Source organism: Anabas testudineus, chromosome 2, assembly GCF_900324465.2.
Source record: "Anabas testudineus chromosome 2, fAnaTes1.2, whole genome shotgun sequence".
NCBI lineage: Eukaryota > Metazoa > Chordata > Actinopteri > Anabantiformes > Anabantidae > Anabas > Anabas testudineus.
In genome coordinates, this window is record NC_046611.1 from 6,657,596 (window position 1) to 6,678,882 (window position 21,287).

At 38.9% G+C, this 21,287-nt stretch overlaps 2 protein-coding genes across 5 annotated transcripts; both read right to left on the minus strand.

Annotated features, from left to right (window-relative positions):
* Positions 1-6,189: 6,189 nt before the first annotated feature.
* Positions 6,190-8,665, minus strand: LOC113164173 (gap junction Cx32.2 protein-like). Its single transcript, XM_026363333.1, has 9 exons — positions 8,523-8,665; positions 8,267-8,445; positions 7,798-7,869; positions 7,525-7,605; positions 7,089-7,404; positions 6,748-6,926; positions 6,598-6,669; positions 6,277-6,354; positions 6,190-6,195 (listed from the first exon to the last, which is right to left on the minus strand). Exons 1-9 carry the CDS (start codon positions 8,629-8,631, stop codon positions 6,190-6,192), a joined length of 1,092 nt encoding a protein of 363 aa, XP_026219118.1. The 5' UTR covers positions 8,632-8,665.
* Positions 8,666-11,267: 2,602 nt separating this feature from the next.
* Positions 11,268-18,016, minus strand: LOC113164077 (ETS translocation variant 5-like). Of its 4 annotated transcripts, none has more exons than XM_026363196.2 (13): positions 17,919-18,016; positions 16,401-16,466; positions 16,224-16,308; positions 16,087-16,134; positions 15,863-15,913; positions 14,670-14,754; positions 14,338-14,583; positions 13,971-14,248; positions 13,825-13,887; positions 13,652-13,720; positions 13,400-13,551; positions 12,956-13,057; positions 11,268-12,833 (listed from the first exon to the last, which is right to left on the minus strand). In XM_026363196.2, exons 2-13 carry the CDS (start codon positions 16,446-16,448, stop codon positions 12,600-12,602), a joined length of 1,461 nt encoding a protein of 486 aa, XP_026218981.1. In that variant the 5' UTR covers positions 16,449-16,466; positions 17,919-18,016; the 3' UTR covers positions 11,268-12,599. The 4 variants fall into 4 exon arrangements, with proteins under 4 accessions (XP_026218981.1, XP_026218979.1, XP_026218980.1 ...); XM_026363194.2 differs by having other exon boundaries at positions 13,400-13,554; XM_026363195.2 differs by having other exon boundaries at positions 14,670-14,757.
* Between the last annotated feature and the right edge of the window lie 3,271 nt (positions 18,017-21,287).

Here is a 21,287-nt window from a genome sequence, read left to right on the forward strand (position 1 = left end):
GCATCTGTTCAATCATTTTTATTTTCTGATGTTAAAATCTAAAGAAATAACAACAATAAATTATAATAAATAACTTTGCCTGCAGCTGTGATTTTATTTGTTCACCACACCAACAACTTGCAGAACTTTATCAGTCTATAGACATTTCTTCAATGACTGAGTTGCTATTTACAAATATATGCAGCATGGAGAGCAGAACAAACCTTAGATTTTCTATAGTCCTGCAGAACTAAACCAAATATTTGCTATTTAAATAGTAAATTTAACAATTAACCTTTCAGGGAGTGATGATCTTAAGCATTCTTTACACATTGTCCTCTTTGTGTCCCCAAAAATTAGCCATGCTGAATTGAATATTGTACTCTTACCACATCCATTAACCCTCTGATACCTGACCTATAAGACCTGCTATGATTTATTTTCCACAGTCAACAAGGTTTAAAACCCTAAACTGAATCCAGATGATGCTATGATATCTTGTATTGTACCGCAATAAATTAAGTTGTCCAAATGAACCAGGCCAGAAGCAGATCATATATGTGCACTACTTGATTTCTGCTGCTTTCTGCCCTGTACCTCTGACCTTTATTCAGAAACGTGCCGTCGCTCCAATGAACATTGGTAACTGCACTGTAACATGCAAAGGAGTAAACAGGCTACTTTAAGTACACTGGTGATTGTAAATATGATCAAAACATAGATTTCCTTACTGCTTACGCTGGTTTAATTTTTTACAAAGGTTACATAGGAAGATGTCAGAAAAGAAGATGTAGAAAGAACAAATGGTTAATAATCAACTACACCTGCCTCCTCTTAACCATGTGTCTGTTCATCCTGTGTACATGTGGTTAAGAGGAGGCAGGTAACGGGCAGCACAGTGGTAGAACTGTCAGAACTCCTGCCCCACAGTGAACAGGTCCAGGGTCCAAATCTAACAGCTGGGCCTTTTCTGTGTCGAGTTTTCACTTTGCCACTGTGTTTGTGTGGGTTTACTTCCACAAAATATCAAAATAAATAAACATGATTCTTTATTTAATGTTTGTTTTCAGTAGTTTTCTTTATTAAGAATGATCATATAATTGTGTAGAATGAATTTTAAAGATGTTTAAGTTCACATTATGCAGACTTGTGCCATGGTTCTCTCCTGCTCTCTGTGTTTTCCTGTTCTCTCCTTCCTTCACTCCTTTCTCCTGACTTGATCACCATACCAATCAGCTGATGCTCTCCACCTGTGTCTGTCTTGTTTGAACCTTCCTGTTTTTTCTGTCCAGTTGTCAGATTGTTTTGTGCCACTCCAGAGTCCCAAGCTGTTCCCTTGAGACCTTTTGATTGTGGAGTATGGAGTTCTTCTTGTCTGCAGCCCAGGCACCATCATCTTGGAGCGCTGCAAACGTCCGGCATCTTTCCTTCACTAACTCCCCCTTTCCACTCAAATCTTCAGACAATCATCAAGAGAGCAGCAGTGACACTGCAATGACTCTGTGTGGCCTGATGATGGAACCTATGCAGAGATTTCTGTACTTCATATTGTTTGTCCAGGTACAACAACCCTTGTTTAAATGTCTCTTGCATCAGAAGAGAAGGAGGATTCACCACAGACAGTCACAGACAGTGTAGTATACACATTCACCAGCAGAGGAAGTGCCATGCACATAAGTCATGGTACTTAAAGCTTTAAAGCTTCACCTCAAGAGGAGATGAGAACATTGTACTTTAAAGGTTAATATTGCTGTTATTACCAACCCTGGTTTAACATCACCTGTGGAATGCAGTGGCTGCTTTGTCCAACTCTCCATAGTCAGGTGCTGTAGTTCATGTGGTAGATTTAATCAGATTTTTGTAAATACATTAAAATCCATCAGTGATGGTGAATTATTCTGTACTAGTGTGCAGTATGGTTGATTTGGAGTACAATCATTTTTACATTACATTTTAGTCATTTAGCAGACGCTTTTACCCAAAGCAACTTACAAGTCAGTACAAGGTACAAGGGTAGGCAGGGCAGCATGAGGAGGTCTTGCCTAAGGACCCATACTGGAGGTAGGCCACAGCTGGGGATTGAACCCCAGTCTCCCACATGGGAGGCAGTGATGTGATAGTGTAGACCACTACACTAACCAGCCGCTAACTCGCTAAAACTTGCTTTTGAATAAACTTCTGAACGTTATGACTTGATTGCTGAAAAGTTAATTTAAATATACTGACAGATAGTACAGAGTATTGAGCTATACCTACGACTTCCTGGATCAGTTAATTTGAATATGATGAATACAGAGCTGTATGTGACCTGTCTCTGTTCAGGGGAAAGAGATAGTTGGAAAACTAACAGGACAATAACAAGACTTCTAACAAAGTAATTCAATGTGAGGAACAAATATTAAACCTCAATAAGGAAGAAAATGGTCTTTATTCATGCAGCTGTTACAGTGGTAATCTGTGAATATGTTATTAAATAGAGCAATGAATCAGTTATTAAAGTCACAGTATAGTTTAGCTGAGATTAACATATCTGATAGTAATTCACCTCATCATTTCAGAACACTGTAATAGATTTTCTACTGGACTAGTTTAAGTGTTAAGTAAGGCTTTTAATGTTTTCTCTTATATTGACTTCAGTATATACTGTATTTATATATGTACGTTGGTGTTAACATGTTTCCATCAATGAAATGAGAAGAAAAACATTTCTGACTTTAACACTGAACTCAGACAACTGAGTTAATAAAATAAACATTTCACAAGCAGCTCTTGTTTTCTCCAGTGAGACAAATGTAGTTGTAAAATAATTCAAATACCTCTGTGATGGGGAATTGTTGTGTATCTGATCGTCTGGTTCATTATCTAGTTGCTACAAAGAAGGGGAATCACAGGACAACTATATTGAATGTACTCTATACTGTCTGTATTTGAATACACAGATGAGCATTTTGGAGTCACAGGAGATGCATTAATGTGTTCTTGGTTCAGTTAACTTGCATATGTTCAATACAGAGCTGTCTGTGACTTATCTCTGTTCAAATACAAAACCTATTAGCACTCAGCATTCAAATCACTGTAGTGTTTTATCGTCCACACTATTGTTTGGGTCTAGTCGTTGATCTCTCTTCATATTATATGGTTGTTGGTGGATTCAGACTAAATTGTTGAGACGTGCATATTAGCTCAAACCAAAGTCTCCCATGTTGTTCTCAGGACAAAGGCAGTTTATTAACTTTGTGTGTGTGTGTGTGTGTGTGTGTGTGTGTGTGTGTGTGGGACTGTTTTATCTGAATATTCAGTCTGAAGAGTTGGGCTACAATCAGTAATTCTTATGTGTTCACAGCTACTATGGCCAACATTAGGGAAGGATCATAATTAGTGAAAACAGATCATAATTGCTAATTTGTAGTCACACACAAGCAAATGTGAAGTCAGATGTGCTGCATACGCATTTGCTACACCTGGTATGTTTGTGAAGGTTCAGTCATCTAGATGCCATGACTTAAATTACCGATACATCTGATCCAGTGGATCTCTGCACATTGCATGAGATTAATGATTTTGTATACGTTCCATGCTTGAAGATATGTGGGGTTAAATATTTTCCAAGCTATGACTAGAGAGCCACAACAATGAGGGCTCAATCAGTGTGCAGATATGGGTTCCACCATGTGGTGGCATGTTCTCAGTTTCATTAACTTGTCTGACGGGTCTACAGGTAGTTTGCATCGTCTACTTGCAAATCTCATATACAGAACTGTTCATCTGATTTCTGTTTAGATACATATTTATTCAAACTGAACAAAGAAGTAGGTGTTCCCTATTTGTTTGAACAGTATATAATGACGTTCTGGTAAGAAGACTGCAGCTTCAGAGAACTTCCTTTACTGAAGACCATCTGGTGCGTCAGACAACCAACTCCTGCTGTGTCACCAGTGTGTGAATCTACCGACCAACTACCCAAATCCAGCAAAAAGGTACAGTACATCAATTTAAAGTTAGCATTAAATGTGCTTGATGATCTAAAGTGTCCCCAGTGATCCTCAGACATGAGTGATAGTTAAATTAAGAACCTGTTTTTGATATTTGAACTGAGACATTGATGCTGTATCTAAATGATTGTCTAAATAAACATGTTGCTTGAAAGTTGTGCTTCTAACGTCTTTATCAGAACAAGAACTTGTGTTTTCCTTTTCCTCACCAGTGAATCATGAAGATCCAGTTTGCTTGTCTGTTGCTGCTGCTGCTGTCTGCCACCGTGATCTGTGAGCACACCTTCCATGAGAAGCATGTCATCGAGGAGGCAGACGGGAAAGACTGTACTAAAATATTGGAGAGTAGAAACCTCTTCGCATCAAAGAAGCACAAAGGCTGCAAGCATTCCATGAAATTTGTTGTGGAAAGTGACGGGCAGACTGTCAACAGCGTGTGTGCAGGGGGTGTTAAGAAGGGGAAAAGTAAAAAACCTTTTCAAATTCTCAAATGCAAACTTGATAAAAAGAGTACATTTCCTAAATGTGTCTACACCACAGAAAGTCGCAATGCACCCATTACAGTCAAATGTAAAGATAACAAGGTTGTACACTTCAAACCTGCTAAAAAGAATTGAGCATCTGCCAGATACTCCTGTTTGTTGTCTGAGATAAAATGCTTATCTTTACATCTTATTGTGGTTTTGTCATCCTGCCAAACCTGCAGAATAAATTCACACAAAAAAAAAACAAAAACTTGCTGCTTCGGAGAATTTCTTTTACTTTAAATTGAGGATGCAAACATGGATGTGAAGTCAAGGTCAACCTTGACAAGCAGGTTGTTTTGCTGGAAACTAACAAATGGCATGCTGAAATATTGTTTCACACTGATAATGACTAACTTTATGTTTTTGCTGTACAGCTATTAAAAGATGTTGCACTCTCGAGATTATTGCCGCTATATTACTTATTGATTTAAAATTCTATGTTTTGACGTTTGCAGAGTAGAAATGAGTAGAATGTTCTAAATGCATTTTTTGTTCCTGGCAACAAAGTTTTTATTAATAAAATTCCTCACAGACTTAAAGTTAGTTTCACAGTGATGTACTGGACATTTAGTTAGTTACAGCTTCTACTGGACGTCCTGAAGTACATTCACAAAGTGAAGTTAACTGTGTACTGATCACTTTAAGCACTTTTCCCACACTGGATGTTTAAATTACTGGAGCTTTCCTTGGTCTCTGTGTTGTCTTCTCCTCCTTTGTTGAATGACTCTATCTGAAGTCCTGACGTCTCTGAGATCTTGTTGTTCTGCTGCTTTTCCCAGGGTCTCTCTCTTTTCACCACCACACACTGTGGGATAGAGATAACAGGTTCAGGAAATATTTTTTTTATAAAACATGGAATTAAACATAGAATATGTTTGTGTACTGTAATAATACATAGTTAATCACAGCTTATAATAATTGTAATTAATATGATGCCTGATCACAACATTCCTACCTACCTCCTGTGCCAGTGTCATAACATACTAAACAGTTGCTGTGAATACAGTACGTTGGTTAATTAGGATTTATCATGCGTTTGAAGTTCCCTGAACAGCTTCACAAAAATTATTATTTAAGGGTTGAAGTGAGAAGAATACTTTTTTTTTTTTTTGCAAGATTCTGTGTAACAGGAGGATTGTTTAATTTAGATTTTAAATTAACCTTAAATTGATAAATGGGGAATAATTGCATTTCAATATGATCTAGATCAGAACCAACATTGAACTGATAAAATGATTCATCAAAATGGCGACGAGTAGCATAGATGTAAGACAGACTTCTAATATATTCAGAGTATTGGTCAAACACCCTGCAGACGGCCACTTTGCAGCCTAATTTCATCTTTAGAGGTCAGTGAACGCACCAGCTCCACCAGGGTCAGCATGCCTGACAGACACGTCACAGAGAACATGATGATCATGAACACCGTCTTCTCTCGTGACTGAGAGGTGAAACACTCGACTCTACCGGGGCAAGGGTTCACACTCATGTAGTGGTATGTAGACAGAGAGAAACCAAAAGTCAAAACCTACAGCAGAGCAAATCCCCCCTGGAGAAAAACAGCACAGGAAAAAAGATGTTTGTCCTAAATGCAGCCTCTCATTCACAGTCCCACATTCAAAAGTTACACAAATAATAAAATTATAAGATAGTATTGTCTCTCTGCATCGTAGTATAAGTTTTATTATGGCTTAATCCTATAAAAACAGCAAAATACAACATTTATTTAGAAAAAATAAATGTTTTTTACATTTATTTTGCTATGAGCATAAACTCACCTCCAGAAGAACAACAGCTGACAACAGGGCTAGATAAGCTCCGAGTACATGACCTTTAACCTGAGCTCCTCGGCCACTCTGATGGGAAAGCACAAAGGAAAAGAACGTCCTCACAATTAGAGTAAAATTGCAACAGAAACACTAACACACAGTTTAAAATCAACATCAAAAAGCTGATTCAGCAACAGGAAATGTTCACATGCTCTAACATTGACCATTCAACGTCAGGTTTCCAGAGGATGCCGACTTTTTTCTAGTTTCTCACTAACACTCTGATTTATTGGAGTCTTATCAGAGTAACAAACATCTTTAGTTCTCTACCTTTTTTCCCAGGACGATGAGGTGGACCAAGTAGCAGAAGAAAATGAGACCAGGAGCTAAAATAAGGACCACCTGGATATGAAACAAGCTGAGTTTAATACCTGTTGTTTACATGAACTACTGAAAGAAAGCAAGTTGAACAACTGATACCTGCAGCGTCCAGTACTGATGCAAAAAGAAGGGGGTGACAAAATTGAAGCTGGCTTCACTGCATCCTGGTTGTTGGGAGTTACAAACAAATTGGCTTGAATCTGTATCCCAAACTGGCTGCACCGCTGCCCCGACAATAACAAGACGGACCAGCTGTAGCACCGGGAGGACGGCTTTACCTGAGAGACAGGATCAGAGACACATTACTCCTCTGACACTCAAAAAGCACATTTTCTATTTTTCTCTATTTATATCCAGCGTGACCTGAACTGAACATACAGTAGAAGTTTATCACTTTCTTTTCCTTCCCTGCTGTATCTCTTGTTATTTCCTTTCAGTACCTAAGACACTGGCGTGGGAGTGCCACAGGCTCAGCAGCTGTCTCAGGAAACACGGACTCTCCTCGACCTCTGACCCTGACTGAAGGGCCTTTGCACCGTCTGGCTGCCTGTTCCTCATTAACACACAAATCAGCTCCACCGCACTCAGCAGGAGGGAAACGCAGGATGTGATAAACATAATAAACAGGAATGCAGTTTTCTGCCATGCGTGGGGAACGAAACAGTCCACGGTGTGAGAACATGCAAAGCTTTCGCACGTATATTTAACGTGCACCCAGAAACCGAAGAGTAACGACTGTGTCACCACAAAGGCAACCTGTAAAGGAAACATAAAGTCTGTTAGCAGGAGATGAGATGACTTTGTGACAGTTTGCAGCATTTAAATAGCAAATAACCAGAAAAGCACCAAGTTTGTAAGTGTGTGTGTGTGTCTCACCTCTACCAGTACAACAGAAGCCATGCAGGTCTGGTACGCCCCCAAAGCGTGACCTTTGACCTCACCATCACTCCTCCTCACCTTCAGGAGAACGAACATGACTGTTTGAATAAACAGTAAGTAGCAGCAATACTAAACTGTGACATAGAAGATGTGTCCAAAGAGACGTCACATTAGAGTGACGACTAGAAAATGTTACGTCCTTTATTCTGAGAGGTTTCGATTCAGTGATTTATTTGTTTACATAGTTTTCGTTGCTGTGTATTGTCTCACCTGGTTTTCTCGGTTTGTGAGGTGGATCAAGTAGAAGAGGAAAACAAGACCAGGAGCCAAAACCAGAACCAGCTAGAAAACAATTGGTTGTGCTGTTATTATAATTACAAACCTCACTGTGTACAATATGAAAGGGGGAAGTCAGGGAAACAGTTTCTCTTTGTCTTTAGAAAACAAAACAAAACTATCCTGACTGAGGAATCCTTGCGTTCAGATCTGTCATTTTTCAAACCAAAGGTTGTAACTGAATACTAAAAATGAACTGTGATAACTTGTACTACAAAATGTACCCATGGTTAAAGTCTGACTAGTTTGTTGTTATACCCTAGAAATGACTCTATTAATCACTGTGCTTGACGATCAGTCAGTTTATTACTGGTGAAATCCAAAAAATATGACGCAGCCGTTTTGTAATCTATAATCTCTCTATAAATCATGCTGATAAATAATTAAAGAAAACATTTTTTACCTGTAGTGTCCACAGACGTGGAGCAGCAAGAGGTGTGAGCTCATTGTAGCAGGATTCTTTACAGCCTGGCATCTGGGTATTACAGATAAACTCCTCCTCATCATTCAGCCAGGACATGTGCACTGCAGCTCCCAGTATCACCAGTCTGACCAGCAGCAGCACAGGAAGCACTGACTTACCTGCGTGAAGAGGAACCTCACTATAATTCACATTAATGCCTAAATACTGAAGCTACAGTAAATGTAGTGAAACATACCGATGAGAGTTGCCTGTGAATGCCATTTGCAGAGCAGGCTGGAGAGGAAACCCAACTTCTCGCTCCTCATTGTTGCTACTGTACTGAGAGAAACACAAGGACGGGTCATACCACATATAATATCATGAGACAAACGCTGGGATGTTAAGTAATTGTTCTGAGAAATGACTTTATAGAAAAAAAAAGGGGGGATTTGGGTTGGCTGGAGTTCAGCCCAGTGTACGTGCCTCGAAGCACCTCCTCCTGTTTCCTGTAAGCTGCTCTACTCCAGATGTTTCTGTCTTTCTCACTCTAAACAAATGCATATTTTAGTTGAGAGAGAATCAATTTTAAAAGCACAGCAGGCTCTGACAGAAGAAGAATTATTAATGTCTCAATAAAAACAAGCTCCAGCATCGGTTAAACCAGGGTATGCTTTATTCCAAATCTAAATCTAAATGTACTGACAAACAAACCCAGTTAGTTAGATAATGAATGAGCAAAGAACAAGTTCAGTGCAGTGGTGAGTCAGATGAACCCCTTCCTCTTTTACCGACAACTGAGTCCTCAAATCACTTCGAAGGAAAGGAATTCATATAAGAAAACTGCTGTTGCTCAACTCTGTTGCTCCTTCGTAGTCCCCATGGGAATCTAAGCTGCCCCCACCAATCATTTTCCTTTCTGCTGCAGAAAAGAATGATAATTCATCAGAGGAAACTGATTTTCTGTTGACTTGGTTTCCCTTTTCTATAATTTAGTTTTACAGTAAAGTAGAGTTAAAATTTTCTGTAATAGAAAATTACAGGACAAAAATATTCATCACTGACCCTCAGTGCAACACGACAGTCATAAAAACGTTGTGCAAATCTCTGTTTAATATTCTCCACTTGTTCTTCTGCAATCTGGTGGATGTTAGCAGATTATGTAGATTTAAAAATATATAGAGTGGTTTGCACAGTTTACTCGACGCCACTGATCAAACGAAAGGTCACACGTTACCAAACCACTTCACAGATGAGTTGTATGGAGAGGCCACAGGGAGGACGTCAGAGGAAGGTCGTAGGATCTGACATCATCTTTAAACAAACTGCATGAGTCATAGAAAGCAAAGGACACAGACAGTGAAACACTGATGGAAATGAATCTGCAGTCGTACTCACCATACAAATGAAATTATGAACATTATGTAACATCTATTTGTTGTTTCACTTACAGCCAGGCCAAAAGGTGCTCGAAGCTTTTTCACTTCTCTCAACAGACAGCAGAGGACGCTGCTGCTGCTTGAATGGAGACAAATAAAGTGTCCAGCAATAATAGTAGACATGATCAACAAAAGCTGAACCATGACTGTAAACTGCATCATGTGGTGAGTATGTGCGAATGACAACTGATCATCTGTGCACTACTGAAGTTGTCAAAACTATGATTATGTTTATATTTCTATATCAAGAATGGATTAGCTTGCATCAAGAGGTGGTAACCACTTATTCATGTACTTATCCATCTCTCTCTACATATTTATTTTTTTGGGAGTTTTTATTTTGTTAGTTTCATGTTCCCTGCATGACCTCTGACCCTTACCTGAAGTCAGCTCAGTTCCCTTGATGAAGGGAGGTGAGGTTTGTGCAGGTTCTTCTGTTCACAGGACATTAGAACGTGGAAACAAATGTTGAATGCTTGTTCAGATGTTATTCTATAAGAGCCGCAGCCTGTTTAAGAGATTATCTTGGTTTCTATGTGTATTTGTTAAAGAGTACAGCACATTCTCACACATCAGGCTTTTTTATAAACTTTTAGAAAATGTTTTATATAATAATTAATACACTAGTCAACTCAGTTTGATTATCATTCTCCTAACAAACTGTGAGACTTTGAGGACTGGTGCAGAGAGGGGTTTCAGTGTGAGCACAGCAAATATCAACTGTAAATAAAATAAACACTACTACATACTTAAGGTTACCACGGTGTGTGTTAATATAAAAACCAGAACGAAAGATAAAAATAACTTGTTTTCAGAGGGACCAAGAGTAAGAAGCCTTTTTAAAATTTGATGCCTCCTAGTGGTTTTAGTAAGAATGACACTGCTCACAGTAGTTAGTGTTTTATTTATGGGTTAGACAATTTTGTGTCTGTCTATGTGCTGGGTTCAATCCTTCTGTGGATCAGACACCTTTTGCAGGTCACTATCAAAAGGAAAAAGTGAAATACTGAAAGGAAGAGGATTTAACTGTCTGACTGTGTAACTTAAAGCATTAAAGAGCAGGTCCAGTGGACAGGGGTTTAGTCCTCATGATGGTGTGCAGAACTGCTATATGGGATAAGAGCATCTGGCCAAATACTGTTCACTTCTTATAAAGGGGTTCTGTGATTTATGAAGGTTAGCATTGCTTGAATATTACTACACTGAGGTGTCATGCATGACAACGACATGAGGGCGCTGATGCTGCAGCTGCTTCACAGGACACAAATTTGAAAAATGTAGCACGTAGAACAAATATTTTATTACTACTGAATCATTACAGAAGTACAACACAGGGTGGTTCATGATTTATGACCTATGTCAAATCCCATGCTGTCTCCACATAAATAAAGTGGCTTCATCAGCGTATTGTACATTTATTTATTTGATTATTGATGTTGTGACTGTGAAATTTAATTTCATAAATGCCCCCAGCAGCACAGTTATTCATAGAGTTGTGCTGTGTGTTATACATCTAGAAATTGGGAAAACACAATTGAAATGATCTGAGATGAGGCCAGAAAAAAAAAGAGTAAAATTGTTTAATGTATAAGTAAAGATCAACAGAAGGCACACGTACAGTATCTGAGGGTAGACGTCAAACCAGCGTCACTAACTTTCTCGGTCCTCCATGTGATCATGTAGCAAAATATACCATTACATCCAGTTTCTATCTGCAGGACTCAAAGAGCAGAAGTCATTCCACCTGATAAGAAGCTCAAACTGATGCGGTGCATTAGCAGGCTAAACTCTGCAGCTCATAGTACAACATTAAGCAAATGCAAAAATATATTCATATATAATTATACAGCTTTTGTTTTAGACACTGAAGCAAATCAAATATACAAAATGCAGAAAACTATCTTCAGTACAATAACTGGGGAGCTGTTCATAAGAAAGTCCGTCCTTATTAATAGCAGAAGTATTACATAATAAAAAATATTAGCAGTACCTTTGTCATAAAACAGTAATAGGAAAAACGTACAGTTCCATACGATGCCAAAAATATCAGCTTTAAAAACAAGAAAAGTACACAAAAAATTCTTTTCAATATACATATTCGTACGTGGACTATAACATCTGGAAAATCTGCGTGTCCCTTTTAAGCAGTATAAGGTTCACTTCATCCTACAAACAAGTATAAGTGAATTAGTAAAGTTGAGAGTGCCATGGCTTTGAGATACTTTTTGGTTGAAACACAGATCCCAGAGTTCATGTTCGCAAGGACAACGACGACGGCCATGCAGCAAAATTACTAACAAGTAGAAGGGCCACTGTGATGGGGGAGTAATAGTAGTAGTGTAATAGTAGATTTCAAGAATGAAACTGGAATATTTTGAGGGAAAAGTCAGAAAATTCTGAGCTATTGTTGCTATAAAGTTAAAATTTAAAAGCTCATATAGTTGAATGAACAGTTTAATGAGAAAACAAACTGCATTACGTGGATGTTTTCTGTTTCTCAAAATCTGTATTTTCTTTTAAAAAAAATTTCAACTGTCTTTTTGTAATGTTAATGATAATGATAATGATAAAATGACTAGATTTCCAAATACAGACTTTTCTCTAATGTTTTACTTTGTCCTCAAAATTATTCCAACTTTATTCTTGAAATGTCTTATTTTTCTAATCGAACAGCACCCTGAACCCATCATAACAAATACAACCGAATCTGAAGTAGATTTGGACTCAGAACTGCATTTTTGCTAAAGGAGCAAGTTCAAATTAAGAGACTTCAGGTTGGATTGTGGTGTTTTGGCCAAAGAGATATTGATGCAGTTATACATGTACATACTGCACGGCTCAAGCAGCGCTCAGTAATTCCAGGCTGTGATGTTTCTCGCTGCTGTGGGGCTGTTAGTCTAGTACGGGTAACTGTCAGAGAAAGCCAGTCCCTGGATGCACTGCTCCCCTGCTTCAGCCAAGTATGGACCCTCCTCCTCGTAGCTGGGCAGCGGGAGAACATCCTCCTCACTGGGAGGCAGCGGGGCATCTGGATCAGCCTTCAGACTCGGCCTCTGGTTGTCTGGGAAAGCCATGGAGAACAGGGCCTCGGGGTTGCACACAAACTTGTAGACGTACCTCTCACCAGCAACCTGCAGATTTAATGCAAACAGAATAAATATGTGTATTGATGTGTAGCAGACAATACTGTTCTTAATATAACAGCGTGTCAGAGTGGGACCTGCAGTATAAGAGGAGATCTGAACAGATTTACCTTCTGCATGATGCCCTTCTCGTAGTAGTACCTCAGGGAGCGGCTCAGCTTGTCGTAGTTCATGGCCGGTCGATTCTTCTGGATCCCCCACAGCCGAGCCACCTGGACACGACACACAGAGGAAACCCTCAATAAAACATCCAACTGGATTTGATCAAAAGATTTTCATTTTTTATTAAATATCATACATCAGCCTGACAGTGATTCCCACCTCTGATACAATATTAAACAGTGCCTGCAGCTATGTCTGAATATATTTCCACACTTTATCTCTCTAAATGTTTCATTTCTGTTTCTTTTATTTTAAACCTGATATTTTTCTATGTTTTTACTGTTTCTTCCAGGAGATAAACTATTGAACATCATCAATCTGGCAAAATAAATGTTGTAAATACTTATTTAAAGCTCTTATTCCTCGCTAGGTTCCTTCATATTTAAATTTACCTCTTCGGGATCGATCAGTTTAAATTCCATGTTGCGTCCCGTCCACACGATCAGGTGCACGTTGGTTGGATTATCCAGCAGCGTGAGCAGGAACTGCCAGAGCTGCAGGGAGCCACGGCGCTGGTACGGCAAACCTTCCTGCTTCACTTTACCTGCTAACAGACTCAGATAAATGAGGACGTCTCACCATTTTTATTTCTAATTCAAGTTTACAAGCCAGTGCTGGCCTGAGCCATCTTGTTATTTTCTTACCGTCCAGTCTTTCTGGAACAACACAGGTGTCGTCATAGTACAAATGTGGCTCTTGTTCATGACCAAATCCTGTGGGGGGGAAAAGAATCAAACTTAAAAAGACATTTGATGAACTACAAACTTAAAAACTCTTCAGACTCTGAAAACACAGACAGCATAACTCCAAAACTCACCCATGTTGTTATTCTGGTATAAGCCTGGAGACTTCCCAAATGACGACTGACAAGTTTGAACCTCTGAGGACACAAAACAAAACCTCATCAGCAAATTTTGTTTTTTTAGATGGTTAATCAGACGAAGCAGACAAACACACACACACCTGAGTCAAAGCCATAGTCTCTGGGCTCTTGTTTGATCGTGACGTGGTTGAAGGTGGTCTGGGGCCCAGCTGCACCTGGACGAGGTGGCCCTGGTTCTGGGTATCGTGGATCCACCAACTCCTGTTTGAAACCCTGGGGACCGTGAGGAACCAGAGGCTCCGAAAGGTGCCGCTGGTACATCGGGCGCCCATCACGGCTCGAGGAGGGGTATGGTGTGTTTGCAGTTTTCTCCAGAGGGAGGAAAGACAAGCAGGGTTCAGACAGCTGCCGCTGAAACCTGAAGTGTGGAAAAACAACAGTTGAGGTTTTTAGGTGTCAAGTGAACTTGATTGTAGTTAAATCACAACACTAACAACTAGAACTCACTTTTGTTCTGTGCTGAAAGCCGCTCTGGGACAGCTGATGGGGGGGTGTGGCACAGCAAACTGCTGGTTTCGGTTGGCTGATGGGGGCCTGTGGTGCTGAGAGGTGCTCAGGGCAGGAGCGTGGCCTGGGGGACAATTACTGCTCAGATGTGGGGTGGATGGCTGTAGCCGCCTCTGTAAGGGTGGAGGTCCACACAGCACTGCGGATGTGGCGGCTGGAGTCAGGGTTGGCTTGTTGTCACAGGCACTGAGGAGGAAAGAAGAGATGTTGGCTTCTGACTTGTTTTATATCAGTTTTATATCGTAGGAGGAGCAAAGACATTCATCGCCTACCTGTAACTATAAAGGCACATGTCAGCGTCTTTGGACGGGCTGGGCTCTCGTTTCACTTTGCTGAAAGGGGGTCCATGAAACATCACTGCTAACACACAAACACACACACACACACACACAATAATTATTTTATTTTAAAGATTAAATTCACAGATGCTTGATCTTTAAAAGCCGTTCACGTACAGGAGTTTAAACTTTTCTGTATTTTTGTAAATGTTAATTAAAGAAACATTTCACTCGAACCATAAAAAGCATTTTCCACTACTCTAGTTTATAAGTCATGCAGATGCAGAAATAAATGGTCCGGGTTGACTGACTAAGATAACAGGCAGAGCTCACTGTCAACAGCTTTAACAATTTTCTCACTAATGTACAGAAACAATATAATAATAATAATAATAATAATAATAATAATAATAATGAGAGCAATTGAAATAAATGTAGTTCATGCAGGAAATCTTACACAGTTTTACATTTAAATTTAGTAATTGAACAAAATAAAGAAACAAAGAAAGACAGAAAACCCCCTATCTGACCTCAGTCTTCCTGGAATCTGCATTGAGATTGAAATCAGTAGACCGCGATGACGACACCACAGAGCCAGCGTTTCCATCCACAACACAATCACTGTCAGATTTGTCTGAACCACGAGCCTGTGTGTGGAGGCAGCTCTCAAACAGCAATAAATAGTCTACATGCAGTACGTGCTTGGCTGCAGCACTGAAGGACCTATTGCCCCAGCTCGTGTCTTATCTGTGACATCATGATTTTTAAGGCACAGGTAGAGTCGCTGAAAGTTTTTTATGACCCTCTCTACTTCCTTTGGCACATGACTACTATCATTTCACTGGTACAAATCCAGTGAATGTGTCTGAGGGTCATATTCTCTACTATCAGTCAACATGTTCACTGGACTCACTACTGTATCTACACGAGTGGAACTGCAGAGCACGTGATTTACACTCAGACAGTTCAACTAGGTTCACCTGCTGCCCTCTAGGAAACACACGTAATCCCTGTTAGACGGATCTATTCACTGCTGTTTGTGGTGTTATCTTAGAATTTTTTGGACAAACCAAATTAAGAGCAGGGATCGTGTCATTTGCAAATGTGTTACTCTGCAAAATGTTCGTTCCCTGTTTCCCAACTCTGAGCTCTCTATGATAAATATTAGAGAAGAAGCAGCTACTCACAGTTGTTGGATTGGAAATCTGGGACAAACTGCTCATCATCGGGAACCTGAGCTGTGGAAAAGACGGGAAAATTATGATCTAGAGCCTGAAACTTCTCATCTTCCGGTTGTTTCCCATATTGGTTTCAATAGGTGCATTTGGTTATTTATACTAAAAACTATGTTCATATTTAATGGTGACATTTTTCACTACGATAATCAGTACATAACGTTTGTAAGTCTCACCTTCTGCGATCCATATTTCTTGGAGCTGGCTCAGGTCTTGAAAAAGCTCTGCAATACAGTTATGAAATGATATTAAAATTATCTGGACGTGTTAAACTACTATATAAATAAAACTTATAACACCATACAGAGCCTACCCTCTGTGTCCTGAGCCAGCTCTGTATCCACAAACTTCCGTTTCCTGTTGCTGACACATGTCTCTGCTTCCTCTGTGGGACATTTCTACGGTTTTAAGAACAAAAACATAACAATGAAGACTTTTTAAAGTAAAGGGGGATAAATGTATTAGATTTAATGCAATGTTCCACACTCACACTCTCAGGAACCACAAAAGGGACCTGCTGGTCATAAAATGCATCCATGTTGCAGGAGTCTTCACTCTGGAATTAAACAGAAACACAAGGGACTGATTTTTTTGAAGAACTGAAGCTGTTCCGGGAGGTTGCATTAACATGTTTTCTCTCTCCCACTGAATATTTTCCACGATTACTACTACACAGTCCACATTACCATCCTCCCTTTGATATTTCTCTGTTTGTTTGTGTTTGTCTACACTCCATGACCCCTCAGAAGGGTTTACAGTGGCTATAAAAGCCTTGTTATCAATGAAAGCATTATGCAACCTCCTGTAAGTTGAATCTGACGTGAAAACAAGCTGTAGGAGGATCCAGACTTCAAAGATGTTTGACCAGGCAGTGCTCCCTTTGAGGAAAAAAGACAGAAAGCAGCTGTATAGTTCAGTAAAACCCGATGCCTTCTCCTCCTGTCTGCCTTTACTGTTTACACCAAGACACAAAAGTAAATAATTGTGTTTCACAAAATGTAAAAACACAAAATGTTGGTTTTACTGTGTTATTTCCTACTTTTCATGCAGCCACTGATGTGAGACAGCTATAATAAAAACAGCTTCTTAAAGCTTAAAAAAAAAGCTTCTAGTAGATATAAATTATGGTAAAATGGATTAAAACTTTGTATTTATAGTCAAATAACTTTATTTTAACATTATTTTAACTGTTTTTAAAAACCTCACAGGATCACACACTGTGAAAATGTTAATCTACATAAATTCAGTGCACTGTGAGGATAAACTACATTATGAGATGTACTTATAACATTACTTAACACCTCTAAATCATAATTATAGCATATTTGTGTCATAATTACAACACTCGGAAGTCATAATTAGGAGAAATGTTTTTCCTTTCCCTGAATTCAGTGGGTTTCTGTAGGTAAACAACTTTACACAACTCCTCCTGTTTTATGCATATCTTGATAATAATAGGCAAAAGGTTATAACTGAACTTTGGTGCTGCAACGACACAAACATAAAAATAAGTTTTATGGTCCTATTTATGATGTTCTTGATCCGGTTTGTTAAATTGAAAGATTTGTGAATGGAGTTTGGCGTGAAACACAGGCGGGGCCAGCACGGTACTGCTTGTTTTTCTCAATGAAGTGAAACGTGATCCTCACAGGAGGAGGAGTGAGTGAGTGTGTGTGTGTGTGTGTGTGTGTGTGTGTGTGTGTGTTTTGGGAGGGGGGGGGGGGTCACCATTGAGAAATTTGCCCCACAGGACATAAAGAAAAAAATTCACGTTGCTCGACGCTGTAAAAGGCAACTGTTGCAACCTGAAACATCGCTTGCACACGCACGGAAATGGACGCAATGTTGCTTTTGATTGCCAGAAAATGGCGTTTCACCACCGAACCCACATCTGCCCCGAGAAACAAACCGCGACAACGCGGTTGGCGTCAAATAAACCAGAACACGCACAAACGAGCCCGCACGCAAATAAACGGCCGCAGCCGAAGTAGAAAGATGCAGGACTCACGTGATGAGTGAAGTTTCGTGGCAGTGTGGAGTAGAGTCGACGCAGATTTCCTCCCTACATCGCCTGCAGCTCCTCGACTGGATTTTTCTCAATGAACAGCTTTGATGGCCGCTTCTGAACCCACCTCAATGCGGCGCCGCCATTGGCTGGAATGACACGTCAGTCAAAGGGAGAGCCAATCGTCGTCGAGACGGCTCTGACGTCCGTCCCTGGTGTTTTTTATGAATGGCTGCGTTCCATTCAGGGAGCCACGGGTTTCTTAAAGGGCCACAGCCGAAATACTGTGGGTGAGCAAAGGTGGCAAAGTGCACCAAGTTCAACAAAGAACAAATTAAATAAACGTAAAAATAGCTATTTGTTAAAGACATTTATAAACAAATGTACTTTAATGGTATGAAAATGCACAATATCTCATTAATAACTGACCATACTGTAACATACTCAACCTGATTTAATTTTATTGTAAGTTGTCATATGCACCTTTTGATGATCCTATGAAGGGGATTTCCTAGTATGGCTGGGTCTGTGTTGTGTATGATCATCCTCTGAGGCTTTCTACACACATACAGACAGTTGCATCTTCGAATCAGTTTAGATCAAACTTTATTTCATTAATAATTTATAAGAGCTCATTTGCCTCTTTCTGTACTGCTTCTGTTTATTTCTAGCACCTCTAAATAATTGATATTTATTGTTTTGATAGTAAAGTTGGGCTTGTGTCGAGAAACACACATGACTGCTTCAGAGTCAATTCATCTCAGTGGGTGACAGAATAATTCCTCTATTTTAATTCCACTTTCATCTCTTTCCACTTCATTACGCATTACTGCAGAGAGATCACCATGTGTGTCACCTGATTATGTGTAAATCAGGTCCTTTTATAGGTCAGCTAAGAGGTTTTCAGGTTCACAGTGCCTCTTTGATAACTGCTGATTCTAGACAAAAGATGAAGGTCAACTGTATAAATCTGTTTTATTTAGGATAAAATCTGCCCCAAAATGTCCATTAACATCAAACAATGTCAGCAACTTTCATTTGATGCATAATTCAGGATTAAGATCAGTAGCAGATGCTGTATTTGTCTAATAAGGTGTTGGAAGGGTTAATGTTGATAACCTACCGATTCACAGAACTGTCAATCATCTACAGCCTGCTGAGAATGATATCTTTCTGAAGCTAATTCACACATAATTCACACCACAACTATAGTCACACAAAGGAGCAGGTTTGAAGTAGTTAATCAGAACTAAAACACTTATTTTATTACGTCAATGACCTGCTTGACTGGAGTATTTGTGTTTTATTATGGGTTTTTTTACTGAATGGTGCACGATTGTTTGTGCTCTACTCAGAAATTGCTTGATCAGCGTTGGGAGATGCCAGAACGGATCTGTGTGTGATAAAAGTTCCAGTTCAAACATCAGCTGAGCTCAGTGGCTCAGTTACTGATTTGCAGCTTCTCCTGTTTACTTGTCCATCGTGCGCCTACAGCTGTGCACATGTCCCATCGCTGATTTTTATGCTTCCGTTTTGGCAGATGAACATGCATGATATGATCTAACATATCCTGTAACAGGAAATTACACACAGCCATCTTACAGTTTCTTATCAAAAGCGTTTGCAGGCCTTGTTTACGATATATTTTTCTTCCACTCTCTGATGTAGTTCTGTTTCCCTGTATCTTGTAATGGTGTGACTTTATTCGCTGACATTTTAAAACTGACATACTAAATGTGATTTATTGTGTTTTGTTCGATAACATTTATTACATAGAATATAATAAAATTTCATAAGATTTGCAGCACATGCTGCAATAAATCAGAAAACAAATTAATAAAAAAAATGCTAGGAATGTATTGTATTCTAATCATATTATACAAATATTACATTATTATTATTACATTATTTTATGGGTTACCGTTCCACAAATCTAAAAATAATGGTTTTGACAACATATTGCAATATTTTAAGATTATAGAAAATCATTTTAGGGGCATAAACACACAAATTTAACTCATTTAGTCTTGATATTGACAGTCAGTAATGTTTTTATAAATATAATAAATAAATAAATATGATAACACTGGTGTTTGTTTCTTTGCCAACTTATGTGTTTTCCTAACCAGCTTCCAGATCATTCAGGAGAGGGTCATGGTTCAGTCCTCTGTAATAAAGCTCTTGCACCACAAGGTGGCTCTTTTTTCAACATCCTTTGCAAACATGGCAACATGATTTCCATTACAAAAAACTTTTACCACAACTTATTTAATTATTTTTGTGCATTTTTCTGTTCTCCCAAACATTACGCTTCTTTAATATGTTAGCTCTGCAATTACTGTACTGTAACTTTGTGCAGTGTGTTGTCAACATTTTAGTATTGGCTCAGACATGATGTATTGATGTTTCACAGATACTATAAGCCATTAATTATTATGTTAAGTCACCAGCACTGCTTTCATTAATGTCAGTCAACAGTTATAGGACGATCATTTTAACAATGGCAGTACACTTTTGAGATACTTGTACTTAACTTCCATATTTAAATTTCATTCTGCTTTTATTTCTTCTTACATATCATTGAAAAATATTTAACCTTTCTAGTCAACTGCATTTATTTGAGAGCTTTACTTACTCGTCACAATACTTTTTATATTTACTTTTTACATTTACTCTACTACATTATCTATTGTTAAAGATTAATCCCAACCTTCTACACTACACCTTTTTTACAAGAATGTAAAGTCCAATTGGGTTTTCCTGTCACACTTTTCAAAATAATGATTTGTTGGTAGTTCTACTGTTCCTCTTTAAACCTGTTAATATTTAACAAAAAAGCTTTTTTGTTAATATTTAACAAAAAAGCAAAAAGAAAAGTACAAAACTAAATATTAATTTGTACAGTAGAACTTTGCTGATCTGTGTAGTTCGTCAGTAAATGCCTGACATTAAAAAGTATTAGTATCTCTCTAAAAGTGGTTTGAACTTTTAGCAAACTGATACAGCTGTGCAACACACTGTATGTTTTTTTCTGTTGTGTCTGTGCACGTTGTGGATATTGACGAGCTTCTGTGCTGTATGATGTGCACTGTCTCTGGCAGAGGCTTCCATTGAAGAACAATGGCTGCTGGAATACCACAGGTTGGTGAATCCTCCTGAATCATCAGTGAGCGTTTGCAACCACTTTGTTTCTGGATTTTACCATCAGCCACCAGATGATAGCACCCACTGCTCGTGTTTGTATTTGTGGATTTGTGACCAGCAATTTGGGACAGAACGAACCTTGGAACCTTCATTCATTCAACTTTTCATTGTTCCCAGTGGATGTACCCTTATATTTTGGTGATTATTTGATCTTTCAACTAGGTTCTA